This window comes from Onthophagus taurus, chromosome 8 (assembly GCF_036711975.1).
Source record: "Onthophagus taurus isolate NC chromosome 8, IU_Otau_3.0, whole genome shotgun sequence".
NCBI lineage: Eukaryota > Metazoa > Arthropoda > Insecta > Coleoptera > Scarabaeidae > Onthophagus > Onthophagus taurus.
The window spans coordinates 3,526,020-3,546,522 of NC_091973.1; the positions used below are offsets into that span (position 1 = coordinate 3,526,020).

Here is a 20,503-nt window from a genome sequence, read left to right on the forward strand (position 1 = left end):
GTCCGCTGGATTGTCGTTTGATTTAACATGCTTCCATTTGTAACCTTTATGTCTTGAATTTGAGCAACTCTGTTTCTAACAAACGTCTTCCATTGACAATCAAAGCAGAAATTTTATTACAACGATAAGAAACAAAGTTAAAAATATTATAATTATAATTGAAATTATAGTTTTATTGGTAGCGCCATCTAGATAATAAAATAATTTGTTGTGGTAAGTATAATAAAGATATCTATAAGAATTTTACAGGAAACTGTATTCGTTATGAAGTAAAATACAGTACACGAACGCGTTCAACCCTAAATTAATGATTTTTTGTAGTATACAAGCAGTATGCTCAACCAGTTTACGATATGGATAGTAATGGAAATGGTAAAAGAGGCATGCCCAAACTTAGGGACATCATTAGAAGACAGAGACAAGATTCCGATGTAAGTCCTTCTTTGAAAATCAGTATTTCCTCGCGTAATGATGGCGCAAACAGCTTCGGTGCATTGAAAAGGGCGATATTCAAAAGTTGTTTACCACTGTACAAGTTCGAAAGATGGATGACAACATCAAATTGGACCTCACTGAGAGGTTCTTGGATTTAAATGCACGTATTCCTTTTGAGTAAACGCCCTCTAAACTTCCAATTCCCCACAAATGAATCCATTCTTTATTTCCTTTTGTTTGTACTTTTTTAAACGTTTTTATTCTTTTCTTTAGGGAGGTGGAACAGACTCGCCTGATCTCGACTTTATATACGATGACACGGATACAGCAGCAAACGAAATTGCTGAACTTTATAGTTACACAGAACAACCGGAATTTCAGCTGAATGTGAGAGCATTTGAAGATCAAATGGAACAGTATAACTTGCCTCCTTGTTGGCAGAAACTTGCAGCTGAAAATCAGAAATCTGTTGTGATGAAATTACTTGATCAGTTAGAAATTAGTAATAAAGTGCTTCGAATGAGAGCCGCGAGGTGTATTTTATATATTTGTCAGGGATGTTGGGTTGAAGTTCAATCTGATGCTGAACAGCAAGAGTGGGCTCATAGAAATTCTTTACTTTTGTATGAACTTGGCGTTTTTACAGCTTTTACTGATTTATTAAACATTGAAATCGAGTAAGTAAATCTTTTATTTAATTAATACACTTAGATAAGTAAAAAAATTTTGCACTTTTACTGGTTAATAAAATATTCTGTATTAAATATAATATGTCTCCTGATGATGCCTATTAAGTCAGGCGAAACATGTAAAAAATAAAGTAAGTAAAAGTGCAAAAATTTTTTAAAATCATTCTTAAAATTTTGTTAATTATTTCTTTAGAAATAGCGCAGCAGCTCATGTTGCAATGCGTAAATTAGCAGTATCATTAGCTGATAGTCAAGATTTACGCGTAATTCTTTCGGTTTTATACACAATAACCGAAGCAATAAGAAATGAGAATCTTTCTGATAGCACAGAACATAAAGCAAAGGTTGATTCATTCACCAACGAAATTGTAAATACAACCGGCGATGATTTACTTGTAATAAAATTATTGAGTATGGTAACAAGATTTTGCAGCGGAGCCGCCCCCCATTTTCCAATGAAAAAGGTTCTTTTATTGCTGTGGAAATTAATTTTAGTATCATTAGGAGGAATGGAAGAGTTACGATTAATGAAAGCGGTGAAACGCGAAAAAATCGGACTCCCACCTTTAGACGAAGACACCATGGAAATAGCTAAAAATATGAGAGCTTCATCTCCACCTGCGAGCGCTACAGATTTATTAGAAATGCAAAATCAAAAAAGAAATGTTAGGATGTTTCGAAAAGGGTTAACCAAGCAAAGTTCCTTAGACGATCACGACCCATTAATGCTTGTATTAGAAACTGGTAGTATTGGAATTGGGGAAGAAATAATGAAAGAACTCTCCGAATGCGAAGAAAGACGACCCGTCGATAATACCGATAGACAAATGTATGGCGAGTATCAAAGACCCATGACACCTCCCGTTCAACTTCCAGCATCACGTGGTTTACCATGGAAACCTAAAGTACGACAACGTGATATAGACGTATTTTTAAAAAGTGCAAGAATGAAATTTATCGGTTATGTCCTTCAAGATGATCGTGACAGCTTAGCAGGATTACCTCAACCTATTCACGAAGGAGTACGCACATTAAAAGAGCATATGTACACATCCTTAGCTGATTTACAAATACAAAAAGAAGAGGAAATAGCTAGAAATCCATTATCGTGTAAAGAAGAAGAAATTGAAATGACTCCAACCGAAGTTTTATATCAAGCTATGCTACCTAATTTACCACAATACATGATCGCCTTGTTAAAAATTCTTCTCGCAGCCGCACCTACCTCAAAAGCTAAAACAGATTCTATAAATATTATGTCGGATGTTTTACCAGATGAAATGCCGTAAGAAAAAAAAAACTTAAATTAATCCATAATTGAATAATTTTATTTTAAGGATGACTGTTGTTCAATCAATGAAACTTGGTTTAGATGTAAATAGACACAAAGAAATAATAGTAAAAGCCGTCTCAGCGATTCTTCTTTTACTTTTAAAACACTTCAAATTGAACCATGTGTGTCAATTTGATTTTATGTCTCAACATTTAGTTTTCGCAAACTGTATACCGCTAGTGCTCAAATTTTTTAATCAAAACGTAATGAGTTTTGTTTCAGCGATAAATATGTAACTATTAAATCATCTATTTTTTTATACATATTCATTCCCATATTTTTTAGGATTCCAATACTCGATTTCCCAGCATGTGTAATTGGTGATCAACCTGAACTCACTGCCGAAAGTTTAGAAATAGGTTACGCGGCGCCATATTCATGGAGAAATATATACTCATGTATTAATTTGTTAAGAATTTTAAATAAATTAACTAAATGGAAACACTCTAGGATAATGGTAAGATTTTTTTTTAGTTAAAATAAAGTATATAAATGACATTAAGAAATTTTTTGTGTTATGGTGTTCCATAACAAAGTACTGACATAAATGTATGTTTTTTTAAATGGTTGAAACAAAAATATGTTGACTTTGATAAGACATGTTGATAGTGTTTGTTTTTAGTTTCTGAAAACTAAAACTTCTAAAACTTTGTGAATCCTAATACATAGCATATTGTGTGTGAGTCCACACTTATCTCGCTTGAAACAGACGGAAGAAGTAAGCTCGGCCGACTTCGAAGACGTCGGCCGCCTCAAGTATCATTAACTCTGGTATTCTATGATATTGGAAATGTTCGGGGGCGGCCGACGTCTTCGAAGTCGGCCGAGGTTGCTTCTGCCATCAGTTTTAGTACTTAGATGCAAAGGTTGGTTTGAGAAAATCAAAACTTTGTGAATCCTAATACTTAACATGTTGCGTGTGAGTCTAAATCTACTTTGCTTGAAACAGACGGAGGATGTAACCTCCCCAAGTATCATGAGCTAGTAACTTTAGTATTGGAAATATTCGGGGGCGGCCGACTTCGAAGACGTCGGCCGTCTCAAGTATCATTAACTCTGGTATTCTATGATATTGGAAATGTTCGGGGGCGGCCGACGTCTTCGAAGTCGGCCGAGGTTGCTTCTGCCATCAGTTTTAGTACTTAGATGCAAAGGTTGGTTTGAGAAAATCAAAACTTTGTGAATCCTAATACTTAACATGTTGCGTGTGAGTCTAAATCTACTTTGCTTGAAACAGACGGAGGATGTAACCTCCCCAAGTATCATGAGCTAGTAACTTTAGTATTGGAAATATTCGGGGGCGGCCGACTTCGAAGACGTCGGCCGTCTCAAGTATCATTAACTCTGGTATTCTATGATATTGGAAATGTTCGGGGGCGGCCGACGTCTTCGAAGTCGGCCGAGGTTGCTTCTGCCATCAGTTTTAGTACTTAGATGCAAAGGTTGGTTTGAGAAAATCAAAACTTTGTGAATCCTAATACTTAACATGTTGCGTGTGAGTCTAAATCTACTTTGCTTGAAACAGACGGAGGATGTAACCTCCCCAAGTATCATGAGCTAGTAACTTTAGTATTGGAAATATTCGGGGGCGGCCGACGTCTTCGAAGTCGGCCGAGATTACTTCTCCATCAATTTTAGTACCGAGGTGCAAGGTTGGTTCGAAAAAACCAAAACTTTGCGAATCCTAATGCATAACATATTATTTGTGAGTTTGAGCCTATCTCGCTTGAATCTAGTGGAAGAAGTGACCTCGGCCGACTTCGAAGACGTCGGCCGCCTTAAATATCACATCAAATTAATATTTTCTGGTATTAAAAACATTCGGGGGCGTTACTTTTTCCATATACTTCAAGCGAGTTTATTTTGATACTTCGTTATGGAACACCCCCCTGTATGTATACAAATATTTTTGTATCAGGAAGTACTGATATAAATATATAAAACTTTTCTTTAAGATGCTTGTTGTTTTCAAATCCGCCCCGATTTTAAAACGTACATTAAAAGTACGACATGCAATGACGCAATTGTACGTTTTAAAATTGCTTAAAATGCAAACGAAATATTTGGGACGACAGTGGAGAAAATCGAATATGAAAACAATTAGTGCTATTTATGCTAAAGTCAGGCATCATCTCAACGATGATTGGGCGTTTGGAAATGGTAATTAAAAAAATGAGAATTAAAAAATATGATTTTATTTATGATTTATTTGTTTAGATTTAGATGCTAGACCTTGGGATTTTCAAGGTGAGGAATGCGCGTTGAGAGCATCTGTAGACAGGTTTAATAATCGCCGATATACTACAAATACAAAGGTGGAAAAAAAATTATTTTAAAATTTAACTCAAATTTCATTTATTTTTTTGTAGGACGTTGATTATGAACCAGTAGATAACTGCCTAAATAGTGTATTGGGTACTCAACATGAACTCTCCGAGAGTTTTAAAAAGCACTACTATCTTTGGTTGGAGCAAGAGGTGTATAACGTTTCAATTGACTGGGATAAGCTATTACTAAATTGACTACTGTAATAATAATATTAATTTATTATTAATTTCATGTAATTCTTATTTTAGTTTAAAATTTTTTCGAATCCTCTATCTAAATCATTAATTTAAAAGTTAAACTTTTACGTCGTTTTATATTTATGTCATTTATTTGTAAGTCTATTTATATAAACAATTTTTTGTCTTATTTGTGACAAAATTTCGAATATTCCCTTGATTTTTTTTGCTTTAATTTACCTTTGAATTTATATGAAAAATTGAAATGTATATATTAGATAACTTTATAGGGAATGTGTTTCTTTATATCATATAACGAATAAAAATTATTTGATAAACCGTTATGTTTTAATCAACCCCAAAATGACACAGGTATCATAATAAAACAAGGACTTCCAAATAATTTCTAAGTATATTTCTTCAATTAAAAAAAATCGTGTGGGTCATAATAAAATTACAAAATTTGGAATCAATTTTATATTTACAACTCTATCAAGATAAATTAATACATCTTGCATCTTGCAAATGATTCGAAAAAAGGTTCATTGAATAAATTGGCTCAATAAAATAATGTATGTACATAATCAATTCTATAAATCATCCTGAATAAAAGACAAGGAATTGTTCCAGGAAACTTAATTAATCTTAATCTAAAATGAAAATTAATAAGAAAATATTGACACAATATCTCGTAATCACGTAACTCAACTGCAAAAAGTGAACAATAATGAAACAAAAAAAGTTACAAAGTAAATTAACCTAATAATGAAAATTAATTAATAAAGTCGCCCTTAACTTCAAAACATTATGAAAACTTGATAATTTCACAATTCTTATTTCACGATCATAAAAAATCCACTGACTAATTAATTAGTTTTTTTTTTAATTAATTTGTTTTATATTCTTTTTAAATACGATTTTCATAACCGTTACATAGGTGGTGGAGCAGGTGATGTAACGGCTGCCGCTTGCGGAGATGGTGGTGTTGGAGTTGTACTCGGTCCACTTTCGGTAGCTGGTACGGAATGAGGCATCATATTTTGTTGTTGCGCCCATTGACCTTGTTCAGCTTGTAACCTTTGATGTGCTTGTTGCCGAGCACGAAACTCTGCAGCCTTTAATTGTTCCAAATGAAACTGTTGTCGTTCCGTAATTAATTGTTGCCTTTGATATTCTAATCCTTCACGTTCCCTTTCCATGGTTGTTTCGAGCTCCTCAAAGTGTCTCAATTTAATTTCAAGCTTCTTCATTTGAGTTTCTACTAATAATGCAACTAATGATTTAATTTTACGTTCTTCAACAGCTGCTAAATGTTTAGCTTTAACCGCGGCCGAAGCTAAAGCTGCCGCGGCTGCCGATTGCATTTCAGAATCTCTTATAACCTTTTCAGTTTTACTTTCTGTCGTATCCATTTTTTCGTCTTTATCGGTTTCCATGGGTTCCGAAGGGGATTGTTTTTCACCCGGTTTTTCGTCGGATGATTCGATACCGTTCTTTTTCGTTTCAGTTGAATCTTGAGATTTTTCTTCCTCTTTATCAACGATTTCTTTCTTCACTTTATCGTCTTCTTCCTTTTCTGGAACGGTTCCCGCGATTCCTGTAAGTGCTAATCCGGCGGAAGGATCAAATTTGCCATCCGTTGAAGAGGCTTCAACATTCTTTAAATGCGAGTCCATGATGGCTGCGGGAACTTCATCTTTTATACTTGCGAATTCATTCATGGCTGATTTTGCAGCTGCTGCAGCTACTCGAGGATCTACGATCGATGCTAAAAATGCAACTGTAGACATGATTGGATTTCCAGCTTTGCTGAATGGTATTGGTTGATAAATTAGTGGTCCCAAACATCCCCCAGCTTCTGGATCTTCTAGGTAAGGATCTTCGATTGGTAATCGAAGGAAATGTAAAATGCATTCATCTTGCGTGCGAGAACCCACGTGTTCGCATACTTTATTCCAATCATCCTTGTACATTTCTAATCCTTCTAATAACAATAAAGTTTCTTGTTCTGTCCAATCTCTAGCAAGAGAAGCTGCACTTTTGTTACGTAAAGCAGCGGGTTTCTTCGCGTATTGGTCCAGTTTTAATCCGAATCCTGCCATGGGATCTGTGCCTTCGATCTTTTTGATTTCTTGCGCACGGTCAAGATCGAGTAATGTTTTAGCAGCACTGGGCTGACATGTTTTTGGTGGGTTAACTGGTTGCAATCCAGATGGAGTGTCAGACAGTATGTGGAAGTGAGAAGTCGGAGGTGGTCCAATCGGCGTTGGACGAGAGTCGGTATCAACTTGATAATTAATTAATCCCCACTGCTCCAAGAAAGCGTGTACTCTCATTATCGCGCAAACATCCCCCGCAAGATTCCTTCTACAAGCTGTACTTGTAATATATTCCGTTGGATTCAACCGATACGTATCCACCATAAAATTACGGTAAGCTAAATATATTTCGGGCGTTTTCGATTTATTTCTGCCATTGAAAAATTCAGGTAACGCCCGTTTTTCTACTTCGTGTATTGAATTATAATCAAACCAGGATGAATATGACGGTACAATAATATGATGAGTTTGTTCGGTAACGTTATCTTCTTGCCCATCATCTTGAGTGTTGCTATCGCTATTTTTACCGGTTTGAGAATCTTCATTGCGTTCATCGCCTTCGTCTAAATCCGTAATCGAACCACCTTTTAAGGGTTGAAGTTCGTGATCCTTTTTTGTCGGTTGTCCTGGAGGTCCAGGAGTAACCGGGTTAACCTCCGTTATATTCGGTTCCGGAACGGGTTCGTCCATGTCCTTTGTCAAATCTTCCGTTTCTAAATCATCGGGTCGCGTTTTCTTACAAATAGCTGGACCACGGCCGCTCTTTCGTTTCGTCACCGCTTTCAATGGAGGCGAAGGCGATCGTTTACGTTTCTGCTTTTTCCTGGAAAAAGAAATAGAACGAAATGATGGATTTTATTTATAAAGATTTATTTGGTTTTGTAAAGTTATTGAGAGAGTTGAAATAAAATAATTGATCAAGTTTGATAAATATATGTGTACAACTATCCAGTAAAAATAATAAAACAGATAACACAAAAAGAAAAGAAGGAAAAAAAGAAAAAATTGAACTCACTTTCTTTCTAAATCAGCACCAGAAGGGTTCATAAGATCCTCAACGGACATCCTCATTTTATGTATTCTCTTTCTACCCATTTCGTCAACTTCGTAATCTTCCTCGGCCATCCACTCATTATATTGATCAGAATCCAAAAGCCAGGTTGATGATACCCTCCATATTGGCATATGTTGGAGTGGAACATCCAGCGGTAATCCTTCGGGGGTCGCTTCAAAATTGACATAAGTATCATATGAATCCGGAAAATAATACCAATGCATGAGGACCATTTTATCACGTTTTGCGACCGGTCTGGCGTATTCCTCCTCTAATGGGTCACAGTGCGGATACAAAATATGTGTAGCTACATCTTCTACGTCAACAACCTGCCCACTACGTTTTCGTATAATCTCTTTAAGCCGTGTAGCTAATTTTACGTCAATATCCGGTTTAACGTAAATAATAGGCAAGGTATAAAATTTATTTTGAATTAGCGTTTTTTCCATAGCTTGAAACATCTCGATTAATCGTTCGAATTGTCGGCCAATCGTCTAAAAAAATTTTTAATGTTAATCTTTTGAATCTTTCAATTTTTTTTTAGAACCTACTTTGCCGACTTGAAAGTCGAAACGTCTCCAGCCCTGTTCGTGTTTAAACTTGAACGCGGACGCCAGCATGTGACAAAGCGCGCCGCCCGCTTTGAAATCCATAAAATATTTGACGGGAATGCGGGTCATCGGCGGCTTTTGAACGTTTTTCCCGAGGCTGTCTTCTTGAAATTGGAGGAGCTGAACGACCAGGGCGGATAGAGTTTTGTTGGTTGGCGGGTCTGATTGTATGTACTAAAATTTAAACCCCACGTAACCAAAATTTTCCTTTCCCATTGTGATTCATTAATGATAAATTAAAATTACTAACGAAATAAGTAATTCAAAACAAAAAATAAAAAAAACAATGAACATGCAATATTAGTTATACACACATATTTATCTCAAATTCCATACCTAAAATTAGGATCTCAAAAACTATGTGATTTGAATCTTTTTTAACTAATGAAATCCCAATGATGGGCAATCAATTTGAAACACCTTGTATATTTACCAAACTGATCGAAAGAGATATTTAGAAAATGCTATCTACATTTTTCTTCTTATAAATAAATTTTTGTATTTAATAATATCATAAAAAAGATAAAAAAGCACCCCCGATTTTTTTATTTGGTTCATCATCAGGGTTTTTTGCAGATGGCGCAACCCTCCGCGTAAAAAATAATTACCAATAATAAACAATAACATTTTTAAACAATAAAAAACAGAAAAATTTCATTATTTATTTACGAAAACTTTTATACATTAAAATAATTGCTAAAAACTGCAAATATATCCGCTAACAAACTGACGAAGCGTCTATATATTTACCTTCTTTGCGGTTTTTTGGAGCCATTGTTTTACGTTTTCTAGGGCTGTTAATGTTTCGGGCGATTCAAAGTACTTTGTGTTCGGGCTACCGTCCTTTTTTGGACCAGCTATCATTTTTAATAATTATTTAAAACGTTCGGAACCGACATTCACAACATAGCACACACCACGCCACTCCAAGACTGACCTCGACGTTTGGTAGACAAAAGCGCCACATTTGATAATATACGTTTGTTATTTATTTAAGCGAGTCACCCCATAAAAATAACTCCCTATTATTCCATAAACACATTAACAATTAAAAATAAAACTAAATAAACGAGAAAACACCAATTAAATTAATACTTAGAATACCGGTTAAATCATTTGGTAGACTAATCAAAATATAGAAAATATTATAACTTAAATTCTTTTATAAATATTAATTTAAACGGTATATAACCAATTAAATTTAACGTTAATTTTATAAACAACAAATAAAACCCTTCAATTCAATTAATTTAATTAACATTAGAAAACAACAAACGTGAAGTTAGCTACACTCAACAGTGTACGTCAAACCCCATAGAGATGATGCAAATAACGTCTTCTTCAAATTGAATAATTTTTCTTGATATCTTCAAAACATTAATATAATGGCGTACATGAAGAGTAGCAGCCCTTTGCCGCCCCCGGCGAATCACCCGAAAGATTGCATGTCTGCGGCTACGAAAAGATATAAGTACCTACGAAGGATGCTCAAATTTGATCAGATGGACTTCGAATTCGCATTCTGGCAAATGGTTTATTTATTTATAGCGCCTCAAAAAGTATATAAAAATTTTCAATACAGGAAACGTAAGCCATAAATAAATCCACTTTAAAATTTCAAATCATAACCTCAATTTTTGTTTAGAAACTAAATCGCAGTTTGCCCGAGATGATCCTGCATTTCTAGTCTTATTTTCGTTTTGGTTATTTGGTAAGATTAATTAATTTTGAAACAAGGTCTGTATGTACCAGGTGTATAGAAATACTATCAGTTCATAGCTTATCAGTATTTAAAAAAATATTAAAGAAACAAGTATTATTTTCATAAAAATGTTGCTTTAATGTTGAATTGAAACATCCAAAAATGAAACACTCTTATTTATGCCATTCTTTCTTTAACCTTAGGATGATGAATGCTGCTTTTAACAAAAGGGTAAAAATTTCACTGAGGTTTTTTTGTCCAGCTCATTTTTTTTTTAATTCTAAAGCATGCGGAGGGTCCTCAGGATCACCATGCACCGGTCAGAAAAAAATTTGAAGGCGGCGATCAAAAGTTACGCGATTTTGATTTTTTTGCTGATGCACTTTTTCCATGGTTTGAATGATCTCAGGATCTACCGTGCCGATTTGCAAACGGGATACACCAATGGATAGTCAAAGGACCCATGATGTCCATAGGCATATATTTGTTTCGGTGTAATTTTCCGTTTCCGAGCTCTGTCTTTTTTGTAGACCAGCTGAAGTCGCACTGTCAAAAAAAAAATTCGATTTTTTTTTAATTCTAAAACACGCAGAGGGCCCTCAGGATCACCATGCACCGGTCGGAAAAAAATTTCAAGGCGACGATCAAAAGTTACGCGCTTTTGATTTTTTTATTGATACACTTTTTCCATGGTTTGAATGATCTCAGGATCTACCGTGCCGATTTGGAAACGGGATACACCAATGGATAGCCAAAGGACCCATGATATCCATAGGCATATATTTGTTTCGGTGTAATTTTCCGTTTCCGAGCTCTGTCTTTTTTGTAGTCCAGCCGAAGTCGCATTTAAAAAAAAAAATCGATTTTTTTTTAATTCTAAAACACGCAGAGGGCCCTCAGGATCACCATGCACCGGTCAGAAAAAGTTTCAAGGCGGCGATCAAAAGTTACGCGATTTTGATTTTTTTGCTGATGCACTTTTTCCATGGTTTGAATGATCTCAGGATCTACCGTGCCGATTTGGAAACGGGATACACCAATGGATAGCCAAAGGACCCATGATGTCCATAGGCATATATTTGTTTCGGTGTAATTTTCCGTTTCCCAGCTCTGTCTTTTTTGTGGTCCAGCTGAAGTCGCATTTTCAAAAAAAAAATTCGATTTTTTTTTAATTCTAAAACGCGTGGAGTGCCCTCAGGATCACCATGCACCGGTCAGAAAAAAATTTGAAGGCGGCGATCAAAAGTTACGCGATTTTGATTTTTTTGCTGATGCACTTTTTCCATGGTTTGAATGATCTCAGGATCTACCGTGCCGATTTGGAAACGGGATACACCAATGGATAGTCAAAGGACCCATGATGTCCATAGGCATATATTTGTTTCGGTGTAATTTTCCGTTTCCGAGCTCTGTCTTTTTTGTGGTCCAGCTGAAGTCGCATTTTCAAAAAAAAAAATCGATTTTTTTTTTAATTCTAAAGCACGCAGAGGGTCCTCAGGATCACCACGTACCGGTCTGAAAAAAATTTGAAGCGTCCGATCAAAAGTTATGCGACTTTGAATTTTGACGGATGCACTTTTTCCGTGGTTTGAATGATCTCAGGATCTACCGGGCCGATTTGGAAACGGGATGCATCAACGGATAGCCAAAGGACCCATGATGTCCATAGGAATATATTTGTTTCGGTGAAATTTTCCGTTTCCAAGCTCTGTCTCTAGGCATTTTCAAAAAAAACTCGAACATTTTTTTACTTATTCTAAAACACGCGGGGAGTCCTTAGGATCACTACGTAACGGTCAGAAAGAAATTTAAAGTCGACGATCAAAAGTTACGCGATTTTGAAGTTTTTGCCGATCCACTTTTTCCGTGGTTTGGAAACGGGATACGCCGACGGATAGCCAAAAATCAAGTTTATTTAGGTTTAAGAATTATTCCTACATAAAATGGTTGTGATTTTCTTGATCACTCTCTTCTTCAGTATTCTTGATCCATCCTTTGCAAATATCCCCACTAACTATCTCTCCTCAATTTTCCTCATTTTATTCTTCTATATTCTTGATAGCATATCATATTTTCCAATTGATCTGTCAAGATAAAAGTTTTGCATTTGAAGGTATTTGCTCATAAATTTACTATTTATCACGCAGAACAGTTGATCGGAGGTTGTAACCTCCATTAATAACCACCATTGTCTTATTCTTGCTTTCATTCTTTATCATTTCTCTTCAACACTTTATTCCCCATATCCAAGCACATATTTGATTATTAATTTCGAGGTACTACTTTGTACTTATCTTTACATGTCTTCTCTCTATAAGTTACATCAGTCCTTCACGCTTTAATTGCCGTTGAATTATTAGTTTTGCAAAGACTCCTCATAGATCTTAAATGGTGTAAAATCGCATGATTAACTTGTGTCTATAGACCTTGTTTTAGAAATTAGTTAGGCGCAAGTTGCCTATTTCTGTGAAGTTTAAAAGAAATCTAATAACAATTTTTTTAATTTTTAGTTACCTCAATTGCGTTCGCTTTAGTTTTAAAATTACGATTCTTCCAGTTTGTATTTTTTATGTTATACGTTATATTTGTAGACTGCATAGGTGCAGGATTGGTGATCGCTACGATATTTTGGTAATAACGTTGCGAAAATTAATCTATAAATTTAATAAATTAATTTAATTTTAGGTACATTGCTAATAAGTATTTTAGAAACGGCGCCGATCAAGATGTCGAATGGGGCTACACATTTGATGTGCATTTAAATGCATTTTTTCCACCGCTAATGATCCTACATTTTTGTCAGTTATTTTTTTTCAATGGTAAATTTTGTTTGTTTTTAATGTATAATAATTTTATTTTTGATTTAATTTAATTTTAGGTTTAATAAGTCACGAATGGTTCATTTCAACGTTTATTGGAAATACATTTTGGTTAATAGCTTGTTGTTATTATATTTATATAACATTCTTAGGTTATAGTTCCCTGCAGTTTTTACAGCGTACCCAAGTCATTCTATTAGCAATGCCCATTGTATTGATGATATTTGTCGTGTCGTTAGCAGCAGGACTTAATATGACGCATATGTTAATGACCTTTTATAATCACCGTGTAAATTCATAAATGATTATTATCTTCGTTTCCTTAGATCGATTTTCTTTTGTAATTAATAGTTTTGTATTTATTTAATGTCAAATGTTCATATATTTATAAATAAAATAAATAATAGATTTTTTTTCTTTAATTATATATTATTATATTTGTTTAATGGATAACAACTATCATTAACATGGATTTATTTATTTACATCACGAATTTGTTTATTTATTTGTTAATTATTGCGACGATTTTGATTAAAAAAAGAAATACAAAACATTATGACGTGATGAACATTTAATACAAGTAATAACTCAACTAGGAAAACTTTGTTCGTAAATAATTATGATGAATAAGTACATTGAAATTTAACGATAAAAAAACTTGACGAAATAGGAAACAATAAAAAACGCGTAAATGTTAATCATGGCTGTCTAAAAGTTTTGTTTTTTTGAAGGAATAAAGCTAAAGAAAAAAATGCAGTTTTAAAATCACAATCTTTGTCTTCGAATTATTGTGTGATGTCTTAAACTTGTCACTGCCAGAAATATTCTAATATATTAAAACTTACAGCGAAGGCACGTGAAATGTTTTATAAAACTATTTAATAATATACCATCAAAAGTGATAACAAAAAGAAAACGCAATTATTCTCACTTTTGAAAGTACATTATTTCATTATTTAAATCGATGACGATCCCATCAAAACTGGAATACTGTTAATTAAAAACAAACAGAAACAAAAAAATCATTGCGTCTACAGAATTATTATTAATTTCATTTTTGCGCTTTGTTTAACTTTCTGTTGGGTGTACGGAGCGTTTACGTCTCTTATTTAAAAGCGAATTCTTCGAACTATCCAAATCTTTTATATGGACCTGGTCATAATCAACGCGCATTGTTGCGAGTGATCTATTCAACTCTTCTTGTACTTCAGGCCAAATTTCTTCACCTTCCTTTAACATTCTATTAGTGTGTAAAGGTGTTTGAGGTACAGCCATATATTGCTAAAAAGAATTGGATGAAAAATTAAAAATATATATGTAAAAAATATATTACAGCTATCCATGTATTTCGAATCACTTGCTCGATGCTCAGTCGTTTGATCGGATCCACATTCAACATTCCAATGATCAAATCTTTCGCCATTTGACTAACATTTTGCCATTCAACGTCCGGAAATGTATATTGTCCCATTCTTATCCTTTTTTTCATACCAGGCGATATCGCTAAACCATGATTACTATAAAACGGCGGAAATCCACACAATCTAAACCACAAAGAAGATATAGATTACAATTTTAAAACCAAATTATTTCTAAACTTACAGGATATACATAATAACCCCTAAAGACCAAATGTCACAACTTTTATCATACTTTTCAGGTCCAAGCACCTCGGGGGCTACGTAATACGGAGTATAACAAGGCGTTTGGAGGGTATTTGTATGAACTTCCTTTGCAAATCCGAAATCCGTTAATTTTAATATTCCTTGAGGTCCTTGTTTAGTATACAACAAATTTTCAGGCTTTAAATCGCGATGTGCTATATTATTGTCGTGTAAATATTTTACTGCAATGCATATTTCATGCATCACTTGAGCAGCTTCTCGTTCTGTAAAAGCACCATCTTGACGATCCTGAATACGTTGAAAAAGTTCACCACCTTCCATACTATAAATATTACAATAATTCAATAATAAAAATTGCAATTGAGAAAATGTTTAATTTATGTTTATGTGACGAAATTTTTGTGAGTAATAAATTTTTATATAGAAATTTGGAGCGTGCTAGCTTCATTTGACATTCAATTTATACCTCAACAACTGCAGATAAACTTAGTAGCTTTAATATAGCTTGAGATTGAACATTGCCAAGACCTAAGCTATTACATTTGGCTAAAAATCTTTGCATAGTCAAGAATTTGAGAAGTGACGTCGGCCGAGATTATTACTTTTGATGCAAGAAATAGTTACAAGATATTCTCGATTTATTCTCGAGATTATTTCTTATATCACGAACAATACTTGAGGTGAATATCAAGAAAAATATGAAATTTTGCTGAATTTGTAGTTTTACATGTTGTTAATGGGATCTACCCTGTTTGAAGTTTATGGAAGAAATAACCTCGGCCGACTTCGAAGACGTCGGCCGCCCTAAATATTGTGCATGATACTTGGGTTGGACGCCATAAGTATTATTTATGATACTTGGGGCGGCCGACTTCGAAGACGTCGGCCGAGATTATTTTTTCCATAAACTTCAAGCAGGGTGGACTTGGTTTCATGCTCCAAATCCCGAGTGATACCATTAACAAATTTATGGAAGAAATAATCTCGGCCGACTTCGAAGACGTCGGCCGCCCTAAATATTGTTCATGACACTTGGGTTGGCCACCATAATACTTATGATTTGTGATACTTGAGGCGGCCGACGTCTTCGAAGTCGGCCGAGATTATTTCTTCCATAACCTTCAAGCAGGGTGGACTGGGTTTCATGCTCCAAATCTCGAGTGGTACCATTAACAAATTTATGGAAGAAATAATCTCGGCCGACTTCGAAGACGTCGGCCGCCCTAAATATTGTTCATGATACTTGGGTTGGCCACCATAATACTTATGGTTTGTGATACTTGGGGCGGCCAACATTATTTTTTTGATAAACTTCAAGCAGGGTAGACTTGGTTTCACGCTCCGAATCCCGTCTTCGAAGTCAGCCGCCCTAAATATTATTCATTATACTTGGGTTGGCCGCCATAAGTATTGTTTGTGATACTTGGGGCGGCCAAGATTATTATGTTATTATTTATATTGAACTGAAAATAGAACCAACTATAAACTTTTCACATTTTCATAATTTTTTCTGTTTTTATAAATCTGGGAGTAAAATTGTTAATAATTAAATTAGCTACAACTTTGATACTAAAAGTTTTTTTGTAATATATTCAGAATACCGTGTGTTACCATCAACCAAATGTAAAACCACAATTTCACTTATTTTTTACATTTCCATATTTCTCTTGGATTCTGTAAATCTTAGAACAAAAGTAAAAGAGAGCAATATTGTTAAGAATAAAATTTTTACTACTTTTGTAGGCAGTTATTAGTATTAAATTTAAGGGTAATTTACTAAATTAATTTTTGGTAGTTCTCTCAAAGCAGAAATAAAAATTTTAGAAAAATAGATCTAAAAATGTTATATAACATCATCTCTTTGTCATGATATTCTTAATATAATCTCATAATAAAATTTGTTTATAAAAAATTACCATTCCATAACAACCAATAAACATTTAACACTCTTATAAGTGTTCTCATAAACATCTATTATGTTGACAATATGTCTACATCCGCTGACTCTCCAATGTAAATCAACTTCTCTTCTTGCTTTCATCGAATCGTGTAACACCTACAACAATTGATATGTTACATCTCTATTATAAATTATGATTAATTTTGTTTACCTTGAGTGCGAATTTTTCGTTTGTAGCTTTAGAGAAGCATTCGACAACTTTCCCGTTGATTCCAAGCCCGAGGACGGTATTCGTGATTTGATAATCCTCAGTAATGGGGGTGATCTTAGGCGATTTGACGTTTCGTCGATTTGCCATCGGGTTCATCATTTTCTGGGAATTGCCAATTTTGATACCTTTTCGTTTATAATTAAGGGGTGGGTAGTTGAGGTTAATTTAAATTAAAAAAAATATCACAACCCCAAACCCCAATCGTTGCACATGCACATCACTTGGAAGCAGTGCCACCAACTAGCGCTTTAAAAACGTCACTTTTCAAGGCGATGATTTGGCAACACTGTTAAACACTTACTGACAAGTATTATTTATTTTGATTCCAAAATACATTATAAAATTACAAATACATCACTTAAATTGCAGTTAACTTAATGTGTTTTTAATTTTAATATTAGTTAATAAATAAAATAATAATTAATAAATAACGATTCCTAATTAAAAAGAGGTGTAGTTAAGGCTGTTAATAAGAGATGTCTCTTGCATAAAATAAAAAGATTGCGTTACTTTCTAAGAGATGGCGCTTCATTTTAGCGGGTAGTATAAATGAATAAGCTGTGTGTAATAAATAAGTCGATATCTCGATTGTAATTACATGGGAAAAGTCGTATCGTGTAACAAACAAATTTTATGTCTCGATTGTAACGAGAACAATATAATTATTAAAAGCTATTGAGCTATTGTTCTTTCTATCGAACGATAACTTTTTGCAAAACATTTCTGGAGTATATTAGCATCGAAATTAAAAGAAATTTTCGAAGTGTGAAACAGTTATTAAGCCGATATAATCATGGTAAGAAATTAAAATTAGAAATTAAATAGTTAAAATAATAAATTGATATACGGTTGATCTTAATTGTTGTTAGTATGTAATTGAGACAATCATATATTTATTTATTGTTTTCGACAAGCACTTTTTATTATTAATTTGGTTATATTCTAAATGAAGGATTTGGTGATGTACTGTGGCAATTCTTAATCTATTTAATCGAATTGCCGCTTTATATACCAACTTGTTCTTTAGAAACAAACGCAAAAATAATTCCATTAACTATTATTTCTCGTTGTGATAATAAAAATTTGGTGTGCATAGTTAGATAATTTTTCATTTGGAAATTTCTAACACATGCACAACTGATTTTAATTATCTATTCGCCACTGGGAACTTCCTCCGCTTCTTCAAAAGCGTCAAAATGATCCCCAAAAAATTTCGTTTCTAAATCGTCATTTTTAATCAAGTTTGAATCGATTTTTTCGCGGGGTGTTGCCACAGCGAAAACTCTCGGGTTACTTTTTAAACTGATACCACTTAATCTTCTTCTTTTGCAACAATTAAAACAACCGCCTAACATTTCTGATATTAAGGCCGCTAAGCCCATTAGAAAACCAGCGCCGAGTAACAAAAATATTCCTTGTGTGTCGTCTAATGATAATGATCTATCATCAACTATTATACTTCTCAAATTATTTCCTGTGTTTGCCTAAAAAATTATTATTTTTTTTTTGTGTTAAGCTGAAATAATAATTTTTACCTGTAAAAGTTTACCAGTTGAGCTACGCATCATATTCCATTCAATATCGTTTTGAAATTTAATCATGAACCCAGTTTCAATCATATTACCGATACCTTTATTGATGAAATCTTTATATTCGGAGTTTTTTTCAAAAATAATGCTAACGCCAAAAGGGACGAAGCATTCCGAGCTAATATGAAGGAGTTGTCTTTTATTGGTACTAGTAAATTTTGTTCTGATGATGTAATCGAGTTGAGCTCGCGATCCTAAGAAAGCGTAAGGCCAAAAAAAAGCCTTGGTGGTGTTTTTAAGTCCTGATTCAATGTTTGGAAGATACTCGACGTTTTTAAATAATTTTTCAGTGTAGGGATCGGTTGAGTTTTTAAACCAATAATCCCAACCGCCTTTATTTAGTGTTCCTATTTGGAATCTTCCCGAAAGTAGTTGACGAACTGTGTCTATGGTGATCGGATAAATGGGAAGAGTGATAAAAGCTATAATTGAACCGGTATAACAGGCGGTGACGATTGTGGTGAAAATCCAGTAGAAACCCATGAGGATTCGCGGCGTGTTTTTATCGGACTTTGTCCAACTTTCTTTTCCGAAGGTGAAACAGTTGGTGAAGGTGCCGAAAACATACCAAAACATGTTCTCTATTTCTTCCGGGTTTTTGATTAAGTGTACGAGCGTGTGCTTGTCTGCGAATACTAAGGGAAATATACCGAGAAGGTACGCGGTCGTAAGGGCAGCCCAAACTGACCAATGAAAAGGGCCCAGAATTGCCCTGTATCTTGGCAAAGCAGTTGATGTTAGGGATATAAATGCAGCGCAATCTTGTGTGTGTGGATAAGTGACGTCCAAGTCACGTAATCGTTCAGTTGTTATATAAATACCAGAAATACCGACTATTGCTTTATTTTCTATTACGGAATCTATTACGGTGTCTGCCGGACTTTTTTCAACATCCGTTATTGATTCTTTAAAATCGATGGAAAAATTGAATTTTTCTGACAATAACTTTAATAACCGCACTTCCGAGCCGTCCCAAACGATATCCTCGTTATCATCTGTACCTGTTTTTATGACGAAAGGGGGCTGATTTGAAAGCGACGTAATAAATCTATGACCGGAAAATCCTTTTTCTAATTTTTGCGGAAATAACTGAACTTCCGGTCTTGTAAAAGAATTATTAATCCAAGATGTTAAGATTGTTGGTTCACTTGAACCTAATCCGTCTATATACAATTTATGAGTATATAAAACGTAAGCTTCGTTATTAACGAGCGAATCTAAAGTAGGTGAAATTATTAATAGGTTTACAAAACTTCGAGATAATTCGGAATATAAAAATTCGTTGACTCTCCATTGTGAGGCACTCGTGACTATAACAATTTTCTCGGATGTTTTTAATTTAAGTATATCCTTTGTTTTTATAACGTCCTGTAAAAGTAGGACGTAACTCTTGCAGGCGTTCGGTTGAGGATCCATTAGCCTTCTTTGCTTTAAAGTGAAATCATCGGATATTTGACCATGTAGTATACTGATTTCACTTTTCTTTAGAATTTGATCCAAAAGTGATGATTTGTTTCGACTATGATTATCGTATATGATTATTGGAACGCAATCTTTTAGGTGGTTATTAATAACAGTTGATATTAAATTCGCCAATGTTGAGTCTTGATTAAAAAAATCTTTCCCCAGTATTTTATCCGTCCATTTATCTATTTGGGGTTTTTCGTGCGATTTTTGTAGTGCTCTTTTTCTGGTCTTGCATTCGACCGTTGCAGCTAAAAATGCAAGAACTACGTGAACGTTCATTTTTGTATTTGCCCTTCAAAAATCTGGCCTCGAGCTTTTATACACGTCCCTCCACCCCGACTCAATCAATTTGATATTGAATTATTTATTTGTTCGCTATATTAGTTTTGAAATGTCACGGGAAAG

The 20,503-nt window shown here is 34.3% G+C and overlaps 5 protein-coding genes across 5 annotated transcripts; 2 read left to right on the forward strand and 3 right to left on the reverse strand.

Annotated features, from left to right (window-relative positions):
* Positions 1 to 255: 255 nt before the first annotated feature.
* Positions 256 to 5,299, forward strand: LOC111425512 (striatin interacting protein). The gene is made up of 8 exons (XM_023059596.2): positions 256 to 431; positions 709 to 1,112; positions 1,318 to 2,409; positions 2,462 to 2,689; positions 2,743 to 2,914; positions 4,413 to 4,617; positions 4,675 to 4,772; positions 4,827 to 5,299. The coding sequence occupies exons 1-8, from the start codon at positions 354 to 356 to the stop codon at positions 4,977 to 4,979; spliced, it is 2,430 nt and encodes an 809-aa protein (XP_022915364.2). The 5' UTR covers positions 256 to 353; the 3' UTR covers positions 4,980 to 5,299.
* A 55-nt stretch (positions 5,300 to 5,354) lies between these two features.
* On the reverse strand, positions 5,355 to 9,674 carry LOC111425511 (SWI/SNF- related protein mor). The gene is made up of 4 exons (XM_023059594.2): positions 9,476 to 9,674; positions 8,666 to 8,899; positions 8,076 to 8,608; positions 5,355 to 7,883 (listed from the first exon to the last, which is right to left on the reverse strand). Exons 1-4 carry the CDS (start codon positions 9,587 to 9,589, stop codon positions 5,891 to 5,893), a joined length of 2,874 nt encoding a protein of 957 aa, XP_022915362.2. The 5' UTR covers positions 9,590 to 9,674; the 3' UTR covers positions 5,355 to 5,890.
* Positions 9,675 to 10,014: 340 nt separating this feature from the next.
* Positions 10,015 to 13,668, forward strand: LOC111425298 (Unc50 RNA binding protein). Its single transcript, XM_023059242.2, has 5 exons — positions 10,015 to 10,312; positions 10,371 to 10,436; positions 12,938 to 13,058; positions 13,113 to 13,246; positions 13,306 to 13,668. Exons 1-5 carry the CDS (start codon positions 10,111 to 10,113, stop codon positions 13,545 to 13,547), a joined length of 765 nt encoding a protein of 254 aa, XP_022915010.1. The 5' UTR covers positions 10,015 to 10,110; the 3' UTR covers positions 13,548 to 13,668.
* Positions 13,326 to 17,286, reverse strand: LOC111425293 (MAP kinase-activated protein kinase 2). The gene is made up of 5 exons (XM_023059232.2): positions 16,983 to 17,286; positions 16,788 to 16,927; positions 14,849 to 15,193; positions 14,580 to 14,790; positions 13,326 to 14,527 (listed from the first exon to the last, which is right to left on the reverse strand). Exons 1-5 carry the CDS (start codon positions 17,139 to 17,141, stop codon positions 14,315 to 14,317), a joined length of 1,068 nt encoding a protein of 355 aa, XP_022915000.1. The 5' UTR covers positions 17,142 to 17,286; the 3' UTR covers positions 13,326 to 14,314.
* A 733-nt stretch (positions 17,287 to 18,019) lies between these two features.
* LOC111425521 (Ionotropic receptor 21a) lies at positions 18,020 to 20,422 on the reverse strand. The gene is made up of 2 exons (XM_023059608.2): positions 18,578 to 20,422; positions 18,020 to 18,526 (listed from the first exon to the last, which is right to left on the reverse strand). Exons 1-2 carry the CDS (start codon positions 20,375 to 20,377, stop codon positions 18,194 to 18,196), a joined length of 2,133 nt encoding a protein of 710 aa, XP_022915376.1. The 5' UTR covers positions 20,378 to 20,422; the 3' UTR covers positions 18,020 to 18,193.
* Positions 20,423 to 20,503: the final 81 nt, after the last annotated feature.